This window comes from Abrus precatorius, unplaced genomic scaffold, assembly GCF_003935025.1.
Source record: "Abrus precatorius isolate BTA unplaced genomic scaffold, Abrus_2018 Scaffold11, whole genome shotgun sequence".
Classification (NCBI taxonomy): Eukaryota; Viridiplantae; Streptophyta; class Magnoliopsida; order Fabales; family Fabaceae; genus Abrus; species Abrus precatorius.
Window position 1 is genome coordinate 20,567,001 of NW_020874303.1, and position 23,307 is coordinate 20,590,307.

Here is a 23,307-nt window from a genome sequence, read left to right on the forward strand (position 1 = left end):
CATCTCAAATCCAACCGCTAGAAGATATAAATTGTTGGCGCTAGGGTTCAGGTTAATTTATTAGAAGATACAATTAATCTTGTCAGTCTCTATAAATTCATGAAAACCCGAAATTTCCTATATGTACTAGCATTTGCAAACTTTCAAAACTTCGCCATTTACAGTGCGAGGCTCATTAATTGTTATTTACAAGAGCGTCAATTAAAATGTGCAAATAGTTAGGGTGTGCTGATCCATTCATATACCACATAAATATTTTGTGTCCGCATATCTATGTAATGGCTTCATCATATCTTGACATTAATGAAACCATTGAATTTATTGAAACATACAATTGAACATAAATATGTCTTAGCCGAAGAAGGACTAAATGTTTTCGTCGAACAATCTCATATCACTTGTAGTAAAATGAAAATTATGAAAATGAATCCTTTGGTATTAATTTGTAAAATTCACTCTTTTCCTCTCTGTATCGCTGATTGTAACAATAATGAATCATAGAAATACTTGTTGCTTGTGGCAGCTCATGACATCAAAATTGAAAATAAAAACTGCTATATATCTGCAACCACAAGATCATCATGACCTCTGGTGAGGTAATATTTATATTTAATCAGGCACAAATTCAACACAACGTTTATTTGCGTCTATGGTCAGCACATATAAATCGTTGCAACTAAAAAATTGTCTTTCTGATATCCCAAGAGCTACTTAATTAGCGCAGTAGATGACAGATCCTGAAATGCAAGTTTTGTTCTCTCTCTATATATGACCAACGAGTGGTCCAAAAATTTGTGGTTAATGGACCAGATTTTGTGAAAATGAAATAACGGAAACATCAAAAAGGTAATGGTAGAGGAGCCATCACACGACATATAATCATCATGATCCATGTCTCAATTTATAGGGTCCAAACCTGACGAGAGACTGATAGGTCCCTCCCTATGACTCACACTAATTTAGACTTTTCTTTATGAATCACTTTCTTTTTTTAGTCCCTTTCAGAAATTAGCTTCCCATTCATATATATGAGTAGAGCCATCACATACTGCTTGTTTTCCTTTTTACAACTTGCACATTTGATAATGATCCTTTCCTAATTGAGAGCAATGTCTTGGATTTTTGGCCACTACTCATATCATTGCCATACTCATATTGCTTTAAGTTTGTCCAAAAGATTGGCCAAGTTTCTCTTAAATGCTGCCGATAATGAGCCAATTTGAGGTTATTAAAGCATGATTGATTGAAATTGACCGACTAAGAAATCAAGTTTATATTCTAAGAGCAAGTCCGAATCACCTATAAGTTTAGGTGCTTTAAAATAAAACGAACTATAAGTTTTAAAATTTATGAAGTAGTTAATGAATCAAAGTTACAAGCAAAGTTATTATCCAGCTCAGCTCTTCTAACTCTACTTTCTTGAAAAGACTAATCTAGATATCCTAATACTTGGTTTTGCCTTTCGGTTTTCTATGCATAGGATTAACTAATTTATGCGCATAAAATTTTAATTGGTAATTCGTTAAAAGAAAAAAATCACTTTCATAAAACATATATCGAATGGAAAAAGAGGCTATCAAGACAGGTCAGACATGGAATCCAAATCCCACGTTGTTGGAGCTTGGAGCTGGACAATGTTGTCCTTTCGGAAGAAGGTGTAGCTTTGGGTTTGCTAATGCATGGAATGAGTTTGCATAATGAGGAAACTGCTATTTTGAGTAGAATGCTAGTACACTTATTTTAAGCTTTCTTTGATACTTTCTTTCTGTTAAATAACCTAATATCTTTTATAGACTCGCATGAACATTTTCCCAATACCAAATTAGCAAGTACTAAAAGTTTTTTTTTTATTAAATAAGAATTTATTTAAAAACTTAACTGTAAAATTTATTAAAATAAGTAAAAGAGAGAGAGGGAAAAAGTCATTTTATTAAGCTTTTCTAATATGTACTCATAGACACAAAATAAAAAGTTAAAAGTAAAAAGATATTTTAAAATTATTATATTCAATATACTAACGTCCTTCATTATTTATTTTTAAAATTAATTTGAAGTATTGAATATAATACGTTTAATAATTTTATATTATATGTTTATCAACAAAAAGAATAAAGAAATCCTATTTTAATAAGAAGATCAATTTCTAACCTGCATTCTTCAATAATACAATGTGAGAAGAACAGGCAGGCCAAAACGAGTACTGCCAGAAAGATTAAAGTGAAAACCATTTTTCATCAATTCCTGACCCTTGGCTTCGTTATAGTGCTACCAACATGACTGGTGCATAATGAAGAATAAAGGGGGAAAAATGAAGAGCTCCCGTTTTGGTCTTTTTACCACATTTACATTTCAGTGCGTAAAGGATACAAGAGTTTTTAATTATTATAACATTTTTATTATTTTATCTTTTTAATATTTCATTTTTGTTTTAACTTTAACACTATTTATATTAAAATTTTTAACAAAATATTTGATCTGTAAACATAACAGTAATATTTTAAAATTAACTACAAACACTTAGAACTGCAATTACTTGAAAATAAGGTTGGCCATAACCAAAATAACAACATTTTATTATTTATTATACATGTTCATGTATATATTTTATCACAATTTTAATTGTTAACTTTTAGTTAATGTTCATAATTATTTACTTTTGTCTTTAAAGTGTATCCTTACTTTTGTCTCACTTATATTGTACAAGACAAGATCCAGGTTGTCTGACATGCTTCCTCTCTTATGGTGATGCTATTTCTCTAAGATGATGCAAATATAGAGAACGGAGATAATTACTCACAGAAGGTACTTAGGATGGAGTGTGAGATTATTAATCTCATGGAGGCCCCACAAGATATTCTTTTCAGGCACTGAAAGCCAAATGCAGCAAACAGTGAAAAAGAGTATTTTCACACTAAAATTACTATACTAACATTACGTTAAAGTTATTTGAATCTAAAATAGAAAGCTTAATTTGACCCAAATTATAAGTTGGGCTTGAGTCATTGAGTTAATCCAAAACACATATATTAAATAAAATATGCAAAACAGCAATGAACTTTTGGGTCAGAATTTATTTTGAATGCAACACTATATTATACTAATTGACTGCATACAATACCCAAAAAACAATTATAAAATGATATACTTTTTCCTTGGGAGAAGGGGTTTAAAAATTTCAAGAAATCATGATATACAGTGATAAAGGAACCAAAAATCTCACTTAAGGACTTGAAACCCATTGGCTTTTCCATATTGCAAATTTTGGTTTTATATTTAGTTTAAGGAGGTGGTGGCACGTGCAAATCCAAGATTCTTTATGTAACAAAAAAATCGAAGATTCTTCGGGGGAAGACGAAGATTTGACTTATGAGTAATAACAGCTCAAAGATTCGAAGAACACAAACGGTCTTGAACACGTGGAATGTATGTTCTCTCTTTTTGGCGGTTGGTTTTGTGGTGCTGGCTCTACATGATTGTGACGCAGAGAGGGTTGTTCTCCTATTTCCTCGGAACAGTCCATCACCTTTCTCATTTGTCACTTCCAAACAAACTTTACCGACACTAACATCATTTTTTTTAAATATTTCTAATTCAAATTAAATTTACCCAATGGGTTTTTCTCTCTCCGACTCTTCTCATGATCAACCTCAACTCATCCCACAACACCCATCATTGATTCAACGTCAACGTCTCATTGCATTCTCAGGTTTCAATGCATTGTCCTTTTTTGTCACTTTTCCCACATTCTTCTTCTTCTTTAAATATTTTTTCCACATCTTTAAGGGTTCTGAAAACTATTATGCATGAATTGAATTCCCGTTCTTTATAATCTCATATTATTGGAATATTAATTTAAAAATTTTCAATTTGAAACACATTGTTGAATTCAAACATGGCGTACAAAAAACTCTTCCTTTCAAGTTTCCTTCTTCAGGATGGTTTTTGAATACGTGAGAAAAACAGTGGCGCCTCAATCACATTGCAATTGCATAAAGATTGTGTCTTTGCTGTTTTGAAGGGACTGAATGGCTTGAACTTAGGAACGGGAATTTGAATCATAATGTCTTCATTGCATTGTATATGTAATTTATTCAAACTGCCATAATCCTAACTTTTACTTTTATTGGGGTGGATTGGGTATTAATTTCAGGCTTTGAGATTCCAAGAATTTCTTGGCCAAAAGTAATAAAACAATGAGACTTTCTTTGAAACTTGCCTCCATGGAAATTTGAAGCTGTGTGTCCCTCCAGGAACCTAGTGATGGATTCCCAATCTGTTAACAGCAATACAGAATTCAGAGAATTGGGTAGCCCAAAAGCTAGTTCCCTTGGATTTCATAAAAATGGGAATTTTCTTTCCATCTATGGTGAGGTGGAAGGTATGGATATAGAACTTACTTGCCACCCCTATTAGCAATTTGCATGTGATGTATTCATTCATGTGGTGATCTCTTTCTATTTGAATATTTTCAGCCAAACATCGATTGCTCTTAGTTCAGTGGTTATCTAGTCTTATACCTTCATTGTACTTTCCAATAAATGTCACGGATGGTGAGTTGAGAGCATGCTTGAGCAATGGTACAGTTTTGTGCCAGATACTGAACAGGCTAAGACCTGGCACCGTGAATGTGGTAACCTTTTTTAAACCTATCAGTTAACTATAACTGTGATTTGGCTACTTGATTTGAGATGTACCTTTTAGTCTGGATTCTCTTATGTAGGTTAGTGAACCTGATAATTCTCTGCCATCACACTCAGAAAATGTTAAATCCTTTCTGAAAGCTTTGGATGGAATGGGATTGCAACGGTTTGAAATATCAGACCTAGAGAAGGTATTAGAGAGCTATTTGTGGGATCATTATTTTATGTATATAATTAGTTTTGTTTATGTAATAGTTTTTCTTGACTTGGTTCGGTGCTCATTGTGGGGTTGCCATGTCTTTCTTTTGTTGTGTAGGGGTCTATGAAGGCTGTTGTGGATTGTCTTTTGACCCTGAGAGCTAAAAGTTTGCAGAATGCTTTGGCTGATAATAATCATTCCAACTCGTCGAGCCCTGGTGGGAATTCACCTTTCACTTTTCCTTGTTCTCCACCATTTAATGGACAACCGAGGAGGGTTTCAGCTGGGTCAAAGTTGCAACGTGTCTTTAGTAGCCCACTTGTGGCGGGTCCGGTGAATTTTATTCAACTTAGACTATGCCTTTTGTGTGTGTTTATACTTAGTACATACAATTTCCTAGTCATGGCGACATGGTTGTGTTAACATATAAGAAAACTTATCCTACGATTTAGTTACCGAGATAAAAGCAATAGCTATCTAGATGAAATGTCAATTTTAATGGGAGAATAACATAAAAAATACTTCTTACACTGTATGTATGCTTCGAAAAGTTAAATCATAACTTTTGTATGGCATGCCTTTTCCTTGAAATTTCTTGGTAAAATACTACATATTTGTACGATATTGGTGTTTCTTGACTTCAAGTGATTAGGTTTTGTTGATTTGTGTATTCAGCCGAGCCAGCTTCATTAATACACCATGTTAATCACAAATTCCATGAGGTGTTTCAACTGAAACCTGGAAGCTACGCAGATCTTCCTGCTGCAAAAATATCAGAAATGATGAAATCAAATAGTTTAGATGTAAGTTCTTAAAGTCAATATCTAGCCACACACACACACACATTATCCATATATGTGTATGTAACTATGTACATAATATACATGCATATTTTCCTGTTTGATAAATCATTGATTATTTTCAGTATGTATTGTTGCAGAATGCTCCCACTCAGTCGCTTCTGAGTGTTGTGAATGGTATTCTTGAAGAAAGCTTGGAAAAAAGAAATGGGGAAATACCTCATGTATGATGGTGTTACATATGTTCATAAACTATTCATGAAACTACATGTATATAATCCATGCAATGGCTTGCAACATAAACACATGAACCATACATAATAATAAATATTGTCTATTATCTTTGTTGTTCAGCGTGTGGCTTGCTTGTTGAGAAAGGTTACTCAGGAGATTGAACGGCGCATGTCAACTCAAGCAGAACATTTACGAACTGTATGTTATGTTCACTTTCATAAGCTAGTTAGTTACTTTTGGTTTTCAGAGTTTTGTTCATATTATCACTTTCTTGCCCTGTGATTTCAGCAAAACAATCTTTTTAAGGCTCGTGAAGAAAAATACCAATCAAGAATAAGAGTACTCGAGGCACTTGCATCTGGAAATAGAGATGAGAGTGAGGTATCACAAATTTGTTTGTCTGGTCATTTTGCTAGAAGAGTATCAATTAAAAAGTGACACATTATTAAAAGTTAACATTATCTTTCTTCATTGTTACTTTTGCTAATGTGTCACTTTTATAATTTGGGACACAAAAAGAGAGAAAGTAGAATCAGGTGATTTCTATCTGATTCAGAAGAAAGAAGATGAAAGGAGAAAAAAAAGTGAAATTTGAATTGAAGGGAAAATGAGGAGAGAAAATTTTGAATTTTTATTTTTAAAAGTCATTTTTTTCTCTTCAACCTAATACAGAAAAATACATTGTTATCTATGTTTTCTTTCTTCTCTATTTTCTTTCCGGTTTTTTAATTTTATATTCCTTCAGACTTTGCATTGGTATGAGTTTTCTATTTATCAGAGGGAACTTTTTTAACAGATATTTGCTAGCCAGTTTCAGCAGCTGATGGTAATGCTTTCTTACTTTGCACGATGAAATAACATATTGTTACACATTAAATTGAATTAAATATTTTAATATTATTTGTATTTTTTGGGCTCTTTATCCCTTCAATACAGGGTGAGAAGATCAAAGAGGAAGAAAAGAAGGATGAGGACAAAAGTTTGGAAATTTCAGCATTAAAGCAAGAACTAGAAACAGCCAAAAGAACATATGAAGTACAATTTTCACAGTTGGAAGAAGAATTGTTGCAGAAGGTTGAAGAATATGAGTTTCAATTGGAAGAGTTAAGAATTCAGGTAAAATTTTCTTACTATGCATGCTTAAGATAAGTAACATAGTGGTACAATTTGAGAGACACGACAAGACCAAGAGGTTTTGGTTAAATTATTTGATTTTATTTGTATTATGATGCTCTTAATGGCCCTTCAATACAGGCTGAAAAGATTAAAGAGGAAGGAAGGACCGCAGATGAAAAAGAAATTATCAGATTGGTGAAAGAACAAGAGGAAAACAATATGGAAATTTTAGCATTGAAGCAAGAACTAGAAACAACCAAAAAAACATATGAAGTACAATGCTCACGGTTGGAAGCAGAAGCTAAAGATGCTAAAGCAGAATTGAGACACAAGTCTCAGGAATATGAGCATCGATTGGAAGAAATAAGAAATAAGGTAACAGAGTCTTATTTGTCAATATATGGAACATATTCGTACACATTTATATACAGTAGAGACAAAATCCTTTAATTAATCTATATTTGTATCCGTGTAATATAAGTTATATGTGTTTTTCTATCGGTACGCTGTTATTTATTTAAAATTTATTAATTATAATATAATGCAAGTTGATATTATTATTATTTTTTTTCATAAATATTTACTGAACATTAATTTTTTAAGTCTTTTTAAAAAGCTCATAATATTTTATCTGTGTGAACGGCACTAATGTATTCTTCTAAACTTATCATTAATTAAATTATTTAGAGTTAAAGTGAAGTTATAGTATTTTTTATATATATTATAAAATAAAATTCATGCACCTACTTTCATAACAAAAATTGTTCCATAAATTGTGCACCAAATTCACTTACACATAATAATAAATTAATAACAATAGATGACGTGTGGTTAAATGATGGCACTATTATTTTATATAATCATTAATAAAATTCCTTTAAAGAAAATAATAGTTTAGAAATGTTGTTGTTATTATTATTATAACATTAGTTTAGTTTTATTAATTACAGGTAATATTAAAATATTTATAACTATGTTATAATATTATGACATCACTTTTTATTGTATAAGGCCGAAATACTGTATATATTACCAGTTTTTATTACAGTATACTATTTTTCATGTTTGTATTTTGAGTCCTTTGGCCCTTCAACACAGACAGAAAAGATCAAAGAGGAAGCAAAGAAGGGAGATGAAAAAGAAATTATGAGGTTGATAAAAGAGCACGAGGACAAGAAAAACTCGGAAATTACCGCATTGAAGCAGGAATTCGAAACAACCAAAAAAATATATCAAGTACAATGCTCACAATTGGAAGCAGAAGCTAAGGATACTAAAGAAGAATTAAGACAAAAGTCTAAAGAATATGAGCATCGATTGGAAGAATTAAGAAACAACATTAAGGAACTTGAGGCTGCTTCTAATTCAAAATATCAGAAGTTGAAAATGAAAATGAGCCAATGGCAGACTGTTATAAAATTTCATTCCAGTTCACTACAGGTACACTTACAAATGTGTTATTGTCAATCTTATTATCGTGATGTCAAAAATTACAATTTTGTACTGAATTTCCATACATGCAGAATTTGAGATTATCTTGGGAATCTATTAAGCAAGATGTTAAGAAAGAACAAATGGCTTATGCAGAGGAGTGTAGTCGATTAGGTAATCTCTTATCATGTTATTATTAGAATGTCATTTTTGTGAAAATTGATGGTAATCTCTTGTCATTTTATTGCAAAATGGACAGGTGTAAATATTAAATCACTGGTACAAGCAGCGGAGAACTATCGTGTCGTTCTTGCTGAAAATAAAAAATTGTTTAACGAGGTTCAAGAATTAAAAGGTAGTATCGTGTGTGTTTGTCTACTAGGTTGTTGATGTAGATGTACTATGAATTGACACCCTTATTTTGATACAGGAAATATCAGAGTATATTGTCGAATTAGACCGTTTCTTTCTGGAAAAAGGGAAAAACAGTCTATTGTTGAACACATTGATGATAATGATTTGGTTGTGTCAAATCCATCCAAAGAAGGAAAAGATACTCATCGATCATTTAAGTTTAATAAGGTTTTCGGCCCTACAATAACTCAAGGTTTATTTCTATATACTTACTGTTTTTAATATTAAAATTTATGATTACAGTTTATTAATTTTTTAAAGTTGCTAACTTCATGATACTAATCTGAATGATGCAGCGGAGGTATACGCTGACATTCAATCCTTCATAAGATCAGTACTTGATGGGTATAATGTGTGTATATTTGCTTATGGCCAAACTGGTTCAGGGAAAACTTACACAATGGTATGAACCTTATGAACATATTGATTTTTATCTCATATATCATGCTACGTTGAAGGAATTTCTCATTCTGTAAGATGCTAACTTTTCTCTCAGACTGGTCCAAATGGAGCAACAAGTGAGACTATTGGTGTTAATTATCGAGCTCTAAATGACCTCTTTAGCATTTCGACTAGTAGATCAACCTTCATCGTCTATGAGATTGGGGTTCAAATGGTTGAGATATATAATGAGCAAGTTCGTGACTTGTTATCAACTGAAGGTTCTTCAAAAAGATATCCTTTTGTTCAATAACTTCGGACATTATATTCTTTGCATGGATTTTCATCTTCAAGCTTTTTTCTTCTCTGATTTCCTTAAATGCACACACTTGGGATATTGACTCACTCTCAAGCAAAGGGCTTAGCAGTACCAGATGCTAGCTTGTTCCCTGTGAAGTCACCTTCAGATGTCATTAAGCTAATGGACATTGGACTTAAAAATAGAGCCATTAGTGCAACTGCTATGAATGAAAGAAGTAGCCGTTCTCACAGGTTAGACCCATTTTCTTATTTTCTTTACATTCAACATTGAAATGAAAGGTTTCTATTATGATGACATCAGATAAACTTGTGTGAACAGTGTGGTCTCAATCCATGTTCGTGGGAAGGATTTGAAGTCTGGTTCTACTCAGGTTGGTAATCTTCATTTGGTGGATTTGGCAGGAAGTGAAAGGGTGGATCGTTCTGAAGTAACTGGAGATAGGCTTAAGGAAGCACAACATATAAACAAATCACTCTCAGCTCTTGGAGATGTTATTTTTGCCCTTTCTCAAAAGAGCCCCCATGTACCTTACAGAAACAGCAAGCTCACTCAACTTCTCCAAACTTCTCTTGGTAAATCCTTGTTCATCATTTGTTAATGTCAACATGCCTTGAATCTTTTCCATGTACATTTTCTTTAATGTTTGAATCTTGTCTTTGATTTTGCACCAGGTGGTCAAGCAAAGACACTCATGTTTGTCCAAATTAACTCAGACGTAAGTTCATTTTCTGAAACTGTCAGCACTCTAAAGTTTGCTGAGAGGGTTTCTGGAGTTGAGTTAGGAGCTGCTCGAAGTAGTAAAGATGGCAAAGATGTCAGAGAATTAATGGAACAGGTACTTTACTTTTTGTCTACCAAATTGATTAATCACTTTTCAGCTTTGTGAATGCACCATCACTATTCCTTTCAGTTGATGTTGTATATCTATTTTTCCTTTCTTTTCATTTTTTACTTTGAATTTAGTTCATTAATAAACGGTTAAGTATCCTTTTTTCCTTGCTTGACTTCCTAGGTGGCTTCAATGAAGAGCACTATTTTGGCAAAAGATGAGGAGATTGAGCGGCTTCATTTACACAAAGGTTCAGTTGGTAGTATTCTTAAACAAAACCAAAAATCACCAAGTGGAAGTATTAAGCACCATGAAGATGATACCCACCGATCAATAGTTGATCATATACACCAAAATGAATTTCTCCATCAACCTGGGCTTTCTGGAGAAGATATAGCAAAGAATATAGCTGCAAACATACAAACTCCAGGATTTTCAGATGCAGATCTTGATGAAAGATCAAGTGTTCATTCTGAAAATGATGTTGCTCCTCCAAGCATAGGAACTGATAGTTCTGAAAACTCCATTCTCACTGAAGGCACAAAATCATCTGATAAGATTGAGAAGTGAGTAGTGCTCATACTATTACAACTTTGGCCACTGTCATCTTATTGCAGCTAAACAGTTTTAATAAAACTTCATGTTGGAAAGGGAATTCTTGTTAATTTCCTTGCTAGTTATTTTCACCAAATTTAATAACTAGTTTACTAGTTTGATGCGTGTTAAATTTGTTGTGTATTCATGCATGCATGGACAGAGAACATGATTAAGAATATCTCCGTCGTCTAGTGAAAAAATAGTGTACATGTGATTCAATTTTTTAAAAATTTTCTTTGTGAATCTTGCAGATCTAAAGCAATACCCAAAAATGTACATGTGGTGAGGAAATTAAGTCGAACATCGTCTATCACAACACCAACAAAGGAGCCCTTGAAAAAGCCACCATCAGGTATGTAACGTAAAATTGAAGTCTCCAATTTGCTATGTTAACCATTTTCTTCTTGAAGTCTCTTCTCATTTAACTTTCAACTTTCTTTCACGAATTTGATTTCAGGTATTAAAAAAAGCTTCAGTATTGGCCAACTTAAACCAGCAAAACGGTGGCAGTAGAACAGGAAGTAGCAGCTGAAATTCGTTTGCACACTCTTCACTATTTGACATGTACAATGTAAATATAATTCTTTCATTGATATGTTCAAGCACTTTATTTTTTGTCACATTGGTGACATTTTTGTGAATGTTGTATCCGATTTTGTATTCACAAGTAACCCCACCACCCCAAAAAAAAGAGAGAAAATATGAAAATTTAAATAGAAGAGGATTTATAGTAAACTTTCACTACGATGTGCTTTACAGTTTGATACGCGTGGAACAGCACGCTAATCATTTACTTGAAAAATATATCTTTATGGTTAGTTTGAAAATATTGAACACCTACTCACATGGTTGTGTTATTCATAATCAATTATGTTTGGCAAACATCGCAGGCCCAACGTGCTCAATTAATGTTGAGTAATATTTGAAATGATAAAGCCCTACGCAACTTCACATGGGCCCTATTTATAAAATAACTATAATCATTTCACATTACATTATTAATACATTCGATCTTATTTTTCTTATCCCTTTGACTCTTGTGAAAAATCGTTTATATTTATAAAACATGATACCCCTTGATCCCCCACTTACCTATATAAAAATCGTTAGCAGCACTCCCTTTCACATGCATATCGGAATAGCTGACTACTCATCTCATCTTTTACACCACTCCACAACACCCTTTCACATCAACACATACTAAATCTCTGTCTTCCAACAAATCAATCAAGGATACAATGATTAAAACACAAGATAAACCGCCCAAATCTGACCATGAATTGCGCATTGTTGCTTCCTAAGAGCCTCCTAAACCAATAATTATTTTCCTCGTGTCTTTCTTTTTAAAGAACACAATCATGGATGTGCTCTACTATAAAAATAACAATCAAACATCCTCGCCTTTCTAATCGGTGGATTGCGTTGCATACGCAACTTCCCTTCGAGATCATCATAATGTCATCTATAGGCAACACCTCCAAAATGGGCATCAACAAAAACTAATAAAATAACATAAAAAGATACAAAATTCCAAAGATCTAACCACAAGTTCCTCCAAATTACAATTACAAAGGGAGGATCTTTGTGACATACACATGACGGTTATAGATTCTCCACGATCAAAACAAGACAAAAGAAGAAAGTTTTACTTCCCCAGTTTTCCTTGACTTGTCCTCTTTTATTGATTCAAAGGAAAAACCTAAAAAAAGTCCTTCCCATCTTAAATTGTACATGACACCACACTCATGAAAAACAAAGACCACTTATATACACATACCAGTACTCTTTCAACATGATTAGTCCTCTTTCCCAAATAAAAAAAAAAACAAGTCTCCTTTTGCTATTTGAACTTGGTTGACTTGTAGTCCTCTCTACCTTCTTTTTTTCTGCTTCCTGTATTAGTTCTCTTTTTCTTTTCATTTTTATTTTGAAAAATGGATTATGCTACAGCAGAGATGCTGTTGCAACTGTTCCTATCACGGCTAAGACAGTCAAAACCTTCGATCCTCACTGCAGCTGGTGTGTGGCCAAATTTCATTGGAACACAACCTCGACCTGAAGAGGATGCCTCGGTAAATGGACTAAAATTCCCATTACCAAATTGCTCATCTTGGATTAAAGGGTTTGAAGCCCTGCTAGGTGGAGATCCACAGAAAAATGGTGGCGGTGATGCTACCACTTGGCCCTCCGAATAGCAGCTTTCCTACAAACAAATCAAAAGACAGGAAGTCTATGGTTGGATTATTCAAGCCCCCATGGCAAAGCTATAAGGATGCTATCATCAAAAGGGATACTTAACCTTTGACCATGAATCAAATATTGATTTAGTGAATCTTCGACGTATCACAAGAAATCAACATTTTTTTAATCATAAAACTTTTCTCAAGAAAATAAGTTACAAGGAAAATCAAAATAGATGCACATCTATTGATCAAGAATCATCACCAAAAAATCAACTTTTCTGTGGAGTGAGTGTCACTAAAAATAAACTTCCCTTTATCATGTCACTTTGCTCGCAGGAAAAAATGGAAAAACATGAAGATTATGTAAGAAAGTAAACATTTTTTCCTAATAACTTCTATTTTGTTTCCTAGTATATAATATGAAGGTTGACATGGGAAACAACCTTGGAGAGGATGATGTCCATAAGCTCTGCCCCAACTCCTGAATCTTCCACCTCAGATTGACAGCTTTTTTTTTTGGAATACACAGGAAAAAAAGTCAATTTTATTTAAAAAATGGATTTAAAAATCACCAAAAATTACCGAAAAAGCAAAAGGAACAGAGAAATACCTTATGGGATGCCTCAAGGGTCTGATATGACTGTTGATGGAAGAGTGGTTTGGGAGACCCAAACGGCGAGGTTTGGGGCAAATCACTGATTCCATCCTCATCTCCTCCCAGGTGTTCTTCTGGTAACGGTACCCGTAGTAGTTATTCATCTTTCCTCTTTCTGTTCCCTGGTGAAAAACGCAGATCTAGACAAGCAACACCTGCAACCACAAAAGCAAAAAAAAAAATAAAAAATTTTAATCACACAGTGAAAATCCAATGAAATCCCCGACCGATACTAAGAAAGAAAGAAAACCCGTTTTCAGAAAATTTCCCATTACTGGAAGAAACCCACAAAAAAGGTGTAAGACTTGATTGAAAGCGAAAACATGCAAAACACCCACCTCCTCAAACCTTTAAAAAGATAGAGACTTTACACACACACACAAGTAATTTTAAAGGGCCGAAGCTAAGTTTGAAAGTGTCATGAGCCAAAGACACAAAGGGGTATGCTTGACTATAAAGAGAAAAGAAACAAGGAATACCTGAGCTGCCACAGAGTCAGAGGTTCCTCTGAGACAGGGAGGAAGAAGAAGGGGGTGCAGGAGAGAGAGAGAGAGAGAGAGAGAGAGAGAGAGAGAGAAGAGGTGTTGGGTGGGTATTCATAGACAGAGACAGAGAGAGAAATGACGAAGAAGATGATCGAGTAGAGGGAAGTGCATGGAAAGTGATGTAAGACCGCAGTTGTGGAACATTGGATTGATGATTGAGATGTGGCACTGTGTCGTGTCTGTTTATGAGTTGTGACGCAAGATACTGAGGCGATGTGAACCACACGTGGTGATGCTGCTTCTCTGTCTCTTGACGTGTGACGTGTCTTCTCTTTGTCTTGTGTTGCACTTCCACTTGCGCAGTTCATAACGTGCTTCTATTTATTGTGCCTAATAAAACACAGCCGTGCCCTGTTTTTAAGGACGAAAATGTACCTCCAATTTTAACTTTTTTTTTTCCATTGAAATTCAAGTTTTATTTTTATTGTCTTTTGACGGTTTTTTTACTTAGTCAACGATAACTTTAATGTTGACTTTTTTACATGAAGATTTTTAACACCAGTATTTTAAAAACATGATTAAAATATTAAAAATATATATTTTTTGATATCATTAATAACACTATTTATTTAAAGAAAAATGGACAAATCAAGATATTTAATAACTATATTTAAATTATTTAGTCAAATTTTAATTTACCTTTCATTAATAACTCTCTTTTAAACTTTTAAAATACTCATTTAATATGAGTGTTACATTTATTATATATATATATATATATATTTTAAAAAATTTAACCCTTAAGAGTGTATTAAAAATCTAAAGGAACATTTTGTGTATAATTTCTTTTTTAGTTTATGAGAATTTTGTTTCTTGAAAATTAAGTTTTTTTATAAATATTAAAAATATATTTGATATATTGTAAATATATTGAGAATGTTATATATATTTTTTAGAATGTTTTAACATTTTATTTGTTTTAAATATTATATCTTTAAAAGTATTAATACTTCTTTTAAAACAATTTGTTTACTCTCTGTAATAATTAATAAATTCTATTTACACTATTAACTGAATTTATGCTTATTTAAAATTTAAAATAATATAAAAAATGATTACAATATGAAAATGTATATATAAAATACAAAAATATACAATTATATATATAGTAATAATAATTTTAAACAAATAATATAAACTAGATTTAGATTTGAGAGTAATAACGGGTGTAATTATAATTTTATATTAAAAAAACTTTTTAATTTCATAAAATTACTTCTTTCATAATTTTTTAAAATATTAATTTATTAAAAAATTTAAAATATTTATATCAAACATAAAAATTCAATGTTTTAAACTTAAGGTTCGTGAAAAACTTAAAAAAAAGAAGTTACCAAATGCCCTCTAAAAATAATAATATTTCATTAATAAGAGCATATTAATAAAATTAAAAAATAAAAGCATAATAAATGATGAATTTAATAAAATATTTATTATTTTTTAATATTAAATTTAGCATTGAAGACTAAACCAATCAAGTTTTTATTATATTTAATATTTTAACTTCAGCCACAATAATTGAGTTTAGGTATTAGAAAAAATTATTATATTACATTTTTAACATAATAACTATATTTCTAATAAAATTTTGTTACTTTTAAAACACTTAAACTCAGTTCTAAAAATTAAATTAAATTATATTATATTTCATTTTTTATGTAAATAAAAAAGTATCAGTAAAAACACAATGATTAATATTATCTCAATTTTTTATATTAATAAATAAATTTTAAAAATACTATCAACATATTTACTAGCATGCTTTTTAAAATATTTTTTATTATTGATTAGAATTTATTAAAAATTATAAAAATGATATGAGTAACATTTTTAATTTAATTATTTTACTTTTATTTGTATATTTTTTTTAATAAATTTGAGTTAATAATTAAAAATATATTTAAAAAGTGTGCTAAAAAAATATTTGTGGTGATACTCTTTAACTAATTTTATTTTTCTCCAAACACAGAAGTAATATTTAAAGTTTAATTTATTAACTAGAGCCCACTATTAACTTGTCTTAAATAAACTATAAAGACAATTTTTTAAATTATAAATAATATTAACTGAGGTGCATTTATTTTTTCGGTTCCTTTCTTAATTTTTTCATTTATTAACCAAAAATTAATGAAAAACTTATTGTACTTTCTTCTATGTGGTCCACATTCCTTCCATTAATTCAATAATTATATCGTAGGTTTAAGTTTCATTTTTAAATAAGAGGATATTTTTATTGTGCTGACCATGGTCTACCTTTATTTTTAAAAAAATTTCTTGTTGTAGTAAATTATTTCTTTAAATTTTAACTTTAATTACTATTCACTTTTAATTTTTTTCATCACATATTTCATTTTTTAAAATAAATCAACATTTGCCTGAAATATAAAATGGTTATCATTTGTTGGTATTTAAAAACAATGTACTAGTATCTTAATATTTGAATTACAAAACTGCAATTTAGATTTTAATCTTTTGGTATATAAGATATCAAATTAACATAGATTATTAATGTTTCAGAACATGGAGAAAGTCAAAGAAACATCCAAATTCTATACAAATCCACACACGCCATCCCCCCCAAAAAAAGAAGAGCTACATTTATTTCTTTACATCTGTGTGGGGTTGATATAATAATTTCACAAAGACAAACAACAAATAATGCAAAAAGGGTGAGGGTGGGGATTGGTCATACGATGACAAAACAATCACATCACGAATACATAAAAATTCTTGAAAAATACATGTAAATATATAATAGTGATTCGCTTTCAATTAAAATGTAAATAAGTAAAATTGGAATTTAACAATTTGAAAACATTGAGAAAAAAAAAAAGAGAGGCAATTCTACTTCACTAATAATATTCTCATCCTAGAAGTAACCTCTCACTTAAGGCAATTTTCTATTGTAATCTTCTTTAATCTTTAGTAAAGTCATATTAAATGATCTAATCTCACAAGACTGGGATAGCTTTATCTCGTTAATAACCTTTTTCATACACTGATAACTTTATCTATTTCTTTTTTCCTTTTGAGACATAAGTAAGTATACCCTTAGAGCATTATCCTTCATAATGGCTATAAGATTCGAACATGAACTTTTCAAAAACAAATATTATATTAATTTGAATTAAATGAAGTTTTAATGATTAAAGTAAATATGTTCATAAAATGGGTTGAGGCAGTTTTATTTCAATTTTCACTGATATATATTAGTGAAGAGTTTAAATAAAAAGAGAAACACATTATTAACTATAATATGTGAGTTAATGATATTTGCTTAATCCAACACAAGCTCTCTCCCCAGTTTAATTTTAGGTAAGCTCACCAATTTCATTAAAAATTAAATTAAAATTATATATTTATAAAATATTTCAAAATCTTAATTAAATAAACTATACAATTATTTATAAATTAAATATAAACTAGAGAGTCAATCTCTATAAATACTATAATTAATTGTTTGATTCAAGATATTTAAAATTTAATTAATTATATCATCGAATGTGTAGATTAATTGATAATAATTGTTTCGATTTAGATAGTAATTTTAAGTTCGAGTCTTAATAATTACTTCTAGTCAAAGATATTTGTGACTTTAAAAAATTAATTAATTATATAAAATTTTGATTTCTTCTATTAATTATATTTTATAGTACTAAATCTTAATATTTTAAAGGGGATGGGTATGATTATATATGTCCATAACAACAGCACAGCATCACATAAGTATTAATCAAGATTTGAATCTAAATTCTTAAATCGTTGTTCAACTTTAGAAAATAAAGAAATACATGTCTTCAAGCACTCTTGGATCTCAACATTTTTCTTCCTTTTATTTTTAAAAAAATGTAACCATGTAGCCTTATCTTTTGGTGGATCAATTCTATGTAGATATGTCGCAAGGCTAAAAGCATCTTCGATAAAGAGATGCTCTCAAAGCCTTCAAAAATAAATGTATATTATCGGTGGGCGTGGGGAACAAGGGGCAGCTTGGACCAGCTTCAGTATCTCATGTGGGCTCTTTCTGAGATGCCTTGAAACAAATACGCTAGATAATAATAATAATAATAATAATAATAATAATAATAATAATAATAATAATAATAATAATAATAATAATAATGTGAAGATCAATAACAACAAAGAAACATGTATGTTACATACTTGAGGGAAAAAAAAATGAGGGCTTGTAATTTTCTGATTGAAATCAAAATGTGAAAGTTAATGTGTATCTTTTACATGCTATATATGATGGAACATGTATGAAAAATTATGATTGGTTCTGTGAATAATAGAATTATGCACCAAATAAAATAATAACTATCTTAACTTATTTTTAAATTTGGATCATTAAATATTCATCAAACCAACTATATTGCTCAGTACATGAACTGAATATGCATAATATTTTTATATAGAAACTAATTTTATTAGATTTGAGATATGGTTAAAGGTATCTTTAAAAAGAAAAGAATATATATTTTTCCATACAATCATGAGCATGGAATTTACTTTGTCTCATAAGTGCTTATTGGTTTGGGAACATTTTGAGTACATCCAGATCGGACCAGTGGACAACAATCACAACATAATGAATTGAATAAAATTCATTTGTAACACAAAACTCAGTTCATTCATTCAGTCAAATTTTATTAGTTTTTGCTTTGGAATAATGTCAATGGACAAGTGGGGCACTCCTTTATTTGTTCGTTTTAAAGTATCTTCATGTTGTGGTACGAATTGAGCTCTTAGCAACTATTATTTTACTCCACACTACTAGGGATCAGTATCAAAATCATGGGAGATTTATACTTAATAAATAGAAGTAGTTATTGATAATAATATCTTGGATCACAAAAACTCTAGATTTATAAATAATTTGTTTTTACAAAGGAGTGAGAGAAAAAAAATGAAAACACCAAGTGATTTATACGAGCAAAGTTTCCCACATGAGATATAATTTATTATATTTTGGAGTTAGTTATAGCCTGTAGATGTCAATAGACAATTCTTAATGTATTATTTTAAAAGAAATTATTGTTATTTTCTTATAAAGTACCTATATGTTGATGTAAATGTAACTTTACAAGTGTTTTACTGTTCTTTCAGCATATACAAGAAAAAATGCTAAGCCTGCCTCTGTTACCTATATTATATTATTTGTTCTATTTCCCCCCTAAGACTATTGTTTTATTCAATTGATGTGTGTGGCAGCCTTACTCATTCTTCTTTTGTTTCGGCTCAAATCAAAGCTAGATACTTGCTTTGGCTCTGGTCTTTCACCTTCAAAATGCATCAACAACATGAACACTCATCCTTGTCCATCTTTTCCATGAATTTTAAGCTCCACAATCGATATTTCTACATGTTTGCTACTTTGATTTGTAGGGTCGCTCCATTTTGTTTAATTTTACATTACAGAAGAGGGTTATGATATGCCTGCTCCTTTTGTGCAGTTAAGTGCATATTCATCATCAAGGTCACCAAATAATACCATTTGGTGGGTCAATGTGAGGGGAAGAAAAGTGGAGTGGAATAATCTCTTTGAAGTTTTCCTTCCATGATTCTCACTTTGCTCATCTTCTCCTCACACCAGTGCAACTGTTCTTCACTTAACTCATTCATTCTTAAAACCCTTGACACCACTTTTAGGTCTATGAGAGCCATCAAAGTATCCATCTCTTCTTCCACTTTTAACTTTCTCTTCCTCAAGCTTTTGCCTGAATGGTGAAGGCCCTTAACCTTTACCCTCTTCTGTAGATTAGGTGGAGACACAAACATGTGTTAAGAAAGTTAATTAAAAATAAATGATATTTAAAATTTGGAGCTTGCCTTTTGATTAACTTTCTTCATTAGTCGAAGTAGTGTTGGATCAACTGTGCCTCTTAGGTTTCTCCTAATGTAGGCTGCTAGGATCTGGCAGGGTTTTTCTTTGTCTGTCTTAAGAAAATTCATGAATGTTCTAATGCCATCCTCCATTATCTTTAGAAATGAAGTTGATGATATTTTGCATTGAAAGCCACCATCCTTTTGATCCTCCTCTAAATCTTTTAAACAAACAAGAAAAATTATGGATGTTCTTTTCACACTGCAATAATACATTTTCCAACATATATATTATTTATTTTCACACACCACCCTGAACTAAAATTACTTGTCCCTCTTCTTGTTTTCCAATTAAAAAATTATACATGTTTAAAAAATAATACTTTCTCAATTGGTTTTTTTTTTAGTTAAATATTTTTTTTTTATTTGGAAGATAGGGACATGAACATGTGATTTGGTTCCAGCAGTATTACATTGAATCAATCACCATATAAAACTCGTAGAAGAGTAAGATTTACACTAAATAATGGTGTACAAATAGAGTTGCTTTTAAAAGTCTTGTTCTGTTTTACCAACAGCACTGATTATAGACCATGCACTCCCGAGTCCATGAACCATGATTTATTGTTGGGTTATTATTTGGGTTTAAGTATGGCTCTAGACAAATGTTAATCAATGCCTCATTAAGAAATTAAAAATAATTTTTTTTATCAAAAAATATAATAAATATATATTTTTTCATTATTTTTAATGCAATCCAATATACTTTTTAATAATAACTTTTCACTTCGAATTTTTTAACAATACCCAAAGCACTTGTTAACTAGACCCATAACGTTATACATGTGACATGAAATCTACTTATCTGTTTAGTTTACAATATAAAAAATTATGGTGAAGATAAATATTAACATATATCTTAATTATATTTGACGGATGGTTGAAAATTAATTTTATCAAAATTAAGTTTACAAACAAATTAGCCTTATAATAGAGGAGAAAGAGTAAATTTCATACCTTGATATTCTGGCACTAGGAGCAGTTTTGGTGCCAAAAGCCGCATTCTAGCAAAGATCTCAGGTCTCCTGCCATGTTCATAAGGCTCATTCTCTATGTATCTCTGCAACAAAACCTGAAATTGCTGGAATTGCTGTGCAATGGTGGCGGGGCAACCGGTATCATGATCATGGCGTGGAGCATGTTTGGAACGAAAATTTTTGTAGTTCCAACTAAGGGCTTCCCATGTCAAGCAAATTTGTGCAACATATGCAGCCTCTAGTTCACGATATGGGTTGTGTCCAACATCAGCAGCCTTTTTATTTACACTTTGAAACCTGCATGCTACACGCTCTGACATTGATCTTGGAGATACTTGGATCGACCTTAAAGACTCTGAAAATTGGGTTGCTAATATGTAACAAAATATATGTCACAATAATTTTGTGCATGTTTGGAAGATTATTTTTAAAATAATCGCTTATTTTTCAAAAGGTATCTCAGAAACTGGTGAAAATTAGTGATTATTTCTTTAAAATAAGCTAAACCAATCACATGCTTGTAATAATGCACTAAGAATTAGAGAAGGGTGGTTACCAGTTTCATGAAGTTTCTGTGCACTAATTCTGTCTAAGATTGCCATTTCTTCATCATACTTTTGGAACAATGTATATGATTCCCACTTGGGGCAACTTCTTCTAGATGAGGAAGAAAATGCATCTTCAGTCTCAGAATCCCTGCAATTGATGGAGCTCCTCCATCCTGTGGAGCTCTTTGAGTCTTCTTCATCCTTCTCTTCAACAACCAATTTCTTACTCTTCAACTGGGTAGAAGCAAAAACAAAGAATCTCTCATCCCTTGCGAGGTTTGGCTCTTGCACCTTCTTATTTTTAATAATTTCAACACTAACATGATCATCTGCAGAAAGTAATGTCACACACTTCAACTAGTAGTGGTGCATATGAATAACTCAACTAACTATTATATTAATTTTTCCAACGTGTACAATATTTCACATAATTAAATTACGTAATTTAATACAATTCAATGCATTCATACTACTAGATTCTACAAATAATAAAAATTACTGTAGAATGATGTACTATATTAGCAATATATATGATGTGAAATACCATCACAATAATTTTTACTTTTATATGGGTTCAGGTTGAAGGGAGAGGTGGTCATGCTTTCAACTGGGAGAGAATTTGGAACAAAATCAGCATCTCTTGCTTGAAAGTCTTGTTGAACAGTTTCTGCCTCTTCATTTTCGAAGTCAGAAACTCGTGGAGTGCTGTGAACAGATAATGTTTCGGAATAATGGCTTTGTTCTGACTCTTCAATGAAGCTCTCTTCTGGGCTTATGAATTCTTCAGAATAAGAAAGACTCCTCCGAGGGTCCTCATTGTGAAGAAACACAAGGGCTTCCCTGTCACCCGCTCTCTCAGTACAATCAACACAGGAATACCCTTCTTGAGATTCTTCTTCTTCTTCTTCATCATCATCCTCAGTGAAAGCATATTCATATTGTGGATCACTGCTGCATACAAAGAGAAACTTGCAAGTTAAATGCCAGGGACAACCAATGTGGCAGTGAAGAAATAAAGAAACAAGAGAATGAGACAAGACCTTTGGATCAAAGGGTATCTGCCAGTGAAGGTTAAGAATGTGACAAGAAAAATGGCTGAGGAAAAGAGGAGGAGGAAGAGAAGTTGGAAAGAGCTTGAGACATTGTGGAAGAGTGTAGCAAGTGCTTCTTCTTTGGGACATAGCATTTTCTTTGTGGTTGCTCCAAAGTGAGCTTCAGAGGACTCCACCACTAAGCAAAGCAACTCATTAAAAAGGTGGGCTTCAGTTGCTTTCGTAATATCTATCCTTCTTGGTCAACAATAGCATTGTCTAAACTGTCAACATCTCTAACATCACCTACTGGTTTATAAGCCCTAAGCACCAAGGACAAACCTGTCATCAAGTCTACAATGTTCACAAGATTCCACAATCGTCGCTTCTCTCTTACAGTAAGATCTATGAGCCTTCTAGATTTATTTTTATTAGAGAATTAGGACACTCCCCCGATAGCTAACAATTATTTTCTTTAATTCAGAATTTAACTTCCAGTTTTATGGGATATCTCTATAA

At 31.5% G+C, this 23,307-nt stretch overlaps 3 protein-coding genes across 4 annotated transcripts; 1 reads left to right on the plus strand and 2 right to left on the minus strand.

Moving 5' to 3' along the window:
• The first annotated feature begins 3,609 nt into the window (after window positions 1-3,609).
• Window positions 3,610-11,564, plus strand: LOC113855795 (kinesin-like protein KIN-14K). The gene is made up of 25 exons (XM_027487426.1): window positions 3,610-3,706; window positions 4,019-4,076; window positions 4,251-4,378; window positions 4,473-4,630; window positions 4,721-4,831; window positions 4,957-5,167; window positions 5,515-5,642; window positions 5,780-5,863; window positions 5,994-6,071; window positions 6,162-6,254; window positions 6,670-6,699; window positions 6,810-6,989; window positions 7,128-7,364; window positions 8,088-8,429; window positions 8,513-8,594; window positions 8,680-8,775; window positions 8,851-9,027; window positions 9,131-9,237; window positions 9,331-9,510; window positions 9,601-9,767; window positions 9,856-10,109; window positions 10,209-10,372; window positions 10,550-10,932; window positions 11,215-11,315; window positions 11,421-11,564. The coding sequence occupies exons 1-25, from the start codon at window positions 3,610-3,612 to the stop codon at window positions 11,474-11,476; spliced, it is 3,702 nt and encodes a 1,233-aa protein (XP_027343227.1). The 3' UTR covers window positions 11,477-11,564.
• Window positions 11,565-12,041: 477 nt separating this feature from the next.
• On the minus strand, window positions 12,042-14,401 carry LOC113854622. 2 transcript variants are annotated; one of them, XM_027485744.1, is made up of 4 exons: window positions 14,281-14,401; window positions 13,757-13,956; window positions 13,590-13,653; window positions 12,042-13,166 (listed from the first exon to the last, which is right to left on the minus strand). In XM_027485744.1, the coding sequence occupies exons 2-4, from the start codon at window positions 13,903-13,905 to the stop codon at window positions 12,903-12,905; spliced, it is 477 nt and encodes a 158-aa protein (XP_027341545.1). In that variant the 5' UTR covers window positions 13,906-13,956; window positions 14,281-14,401; the 3' UTR covers window positions 12,042-12,902. The 2 variants fall into 2 exon arrangements, with proteins under 2 accessions (XP_027341545.1, XP_027341546.1); XM_027485745.1 differs by having other exon boundaries at window positions 14,140-14,287.
• Window positions 14,402-19,851: 5,450 nt separating this feature from the next.
• LOC113855796 lies at window positions 19,852-23,137 on the minus strand. Its single transcript, XM_027487428.1, has 7 exons — window positions 23,074-23,137; window positions 22,798-22,987; window positions 22,320-22,708; window positions 21,766-22,086; window positions 21,190-21,564; window positions 20,179-20,393; window positions 19,852-20,100 (listed from the first exon to the last, which is right to left on the minus strand). Exons 1-7 carry the CDS (start codon window positions 23,135-23,137, stop codon window positions 19,852-19,854), a joined length of 1,803 nt encoding a protein of 600 aa, XP_027343229.1.
• Window positions 23,138-23,307: the final 170 nt, after the last annotated feature.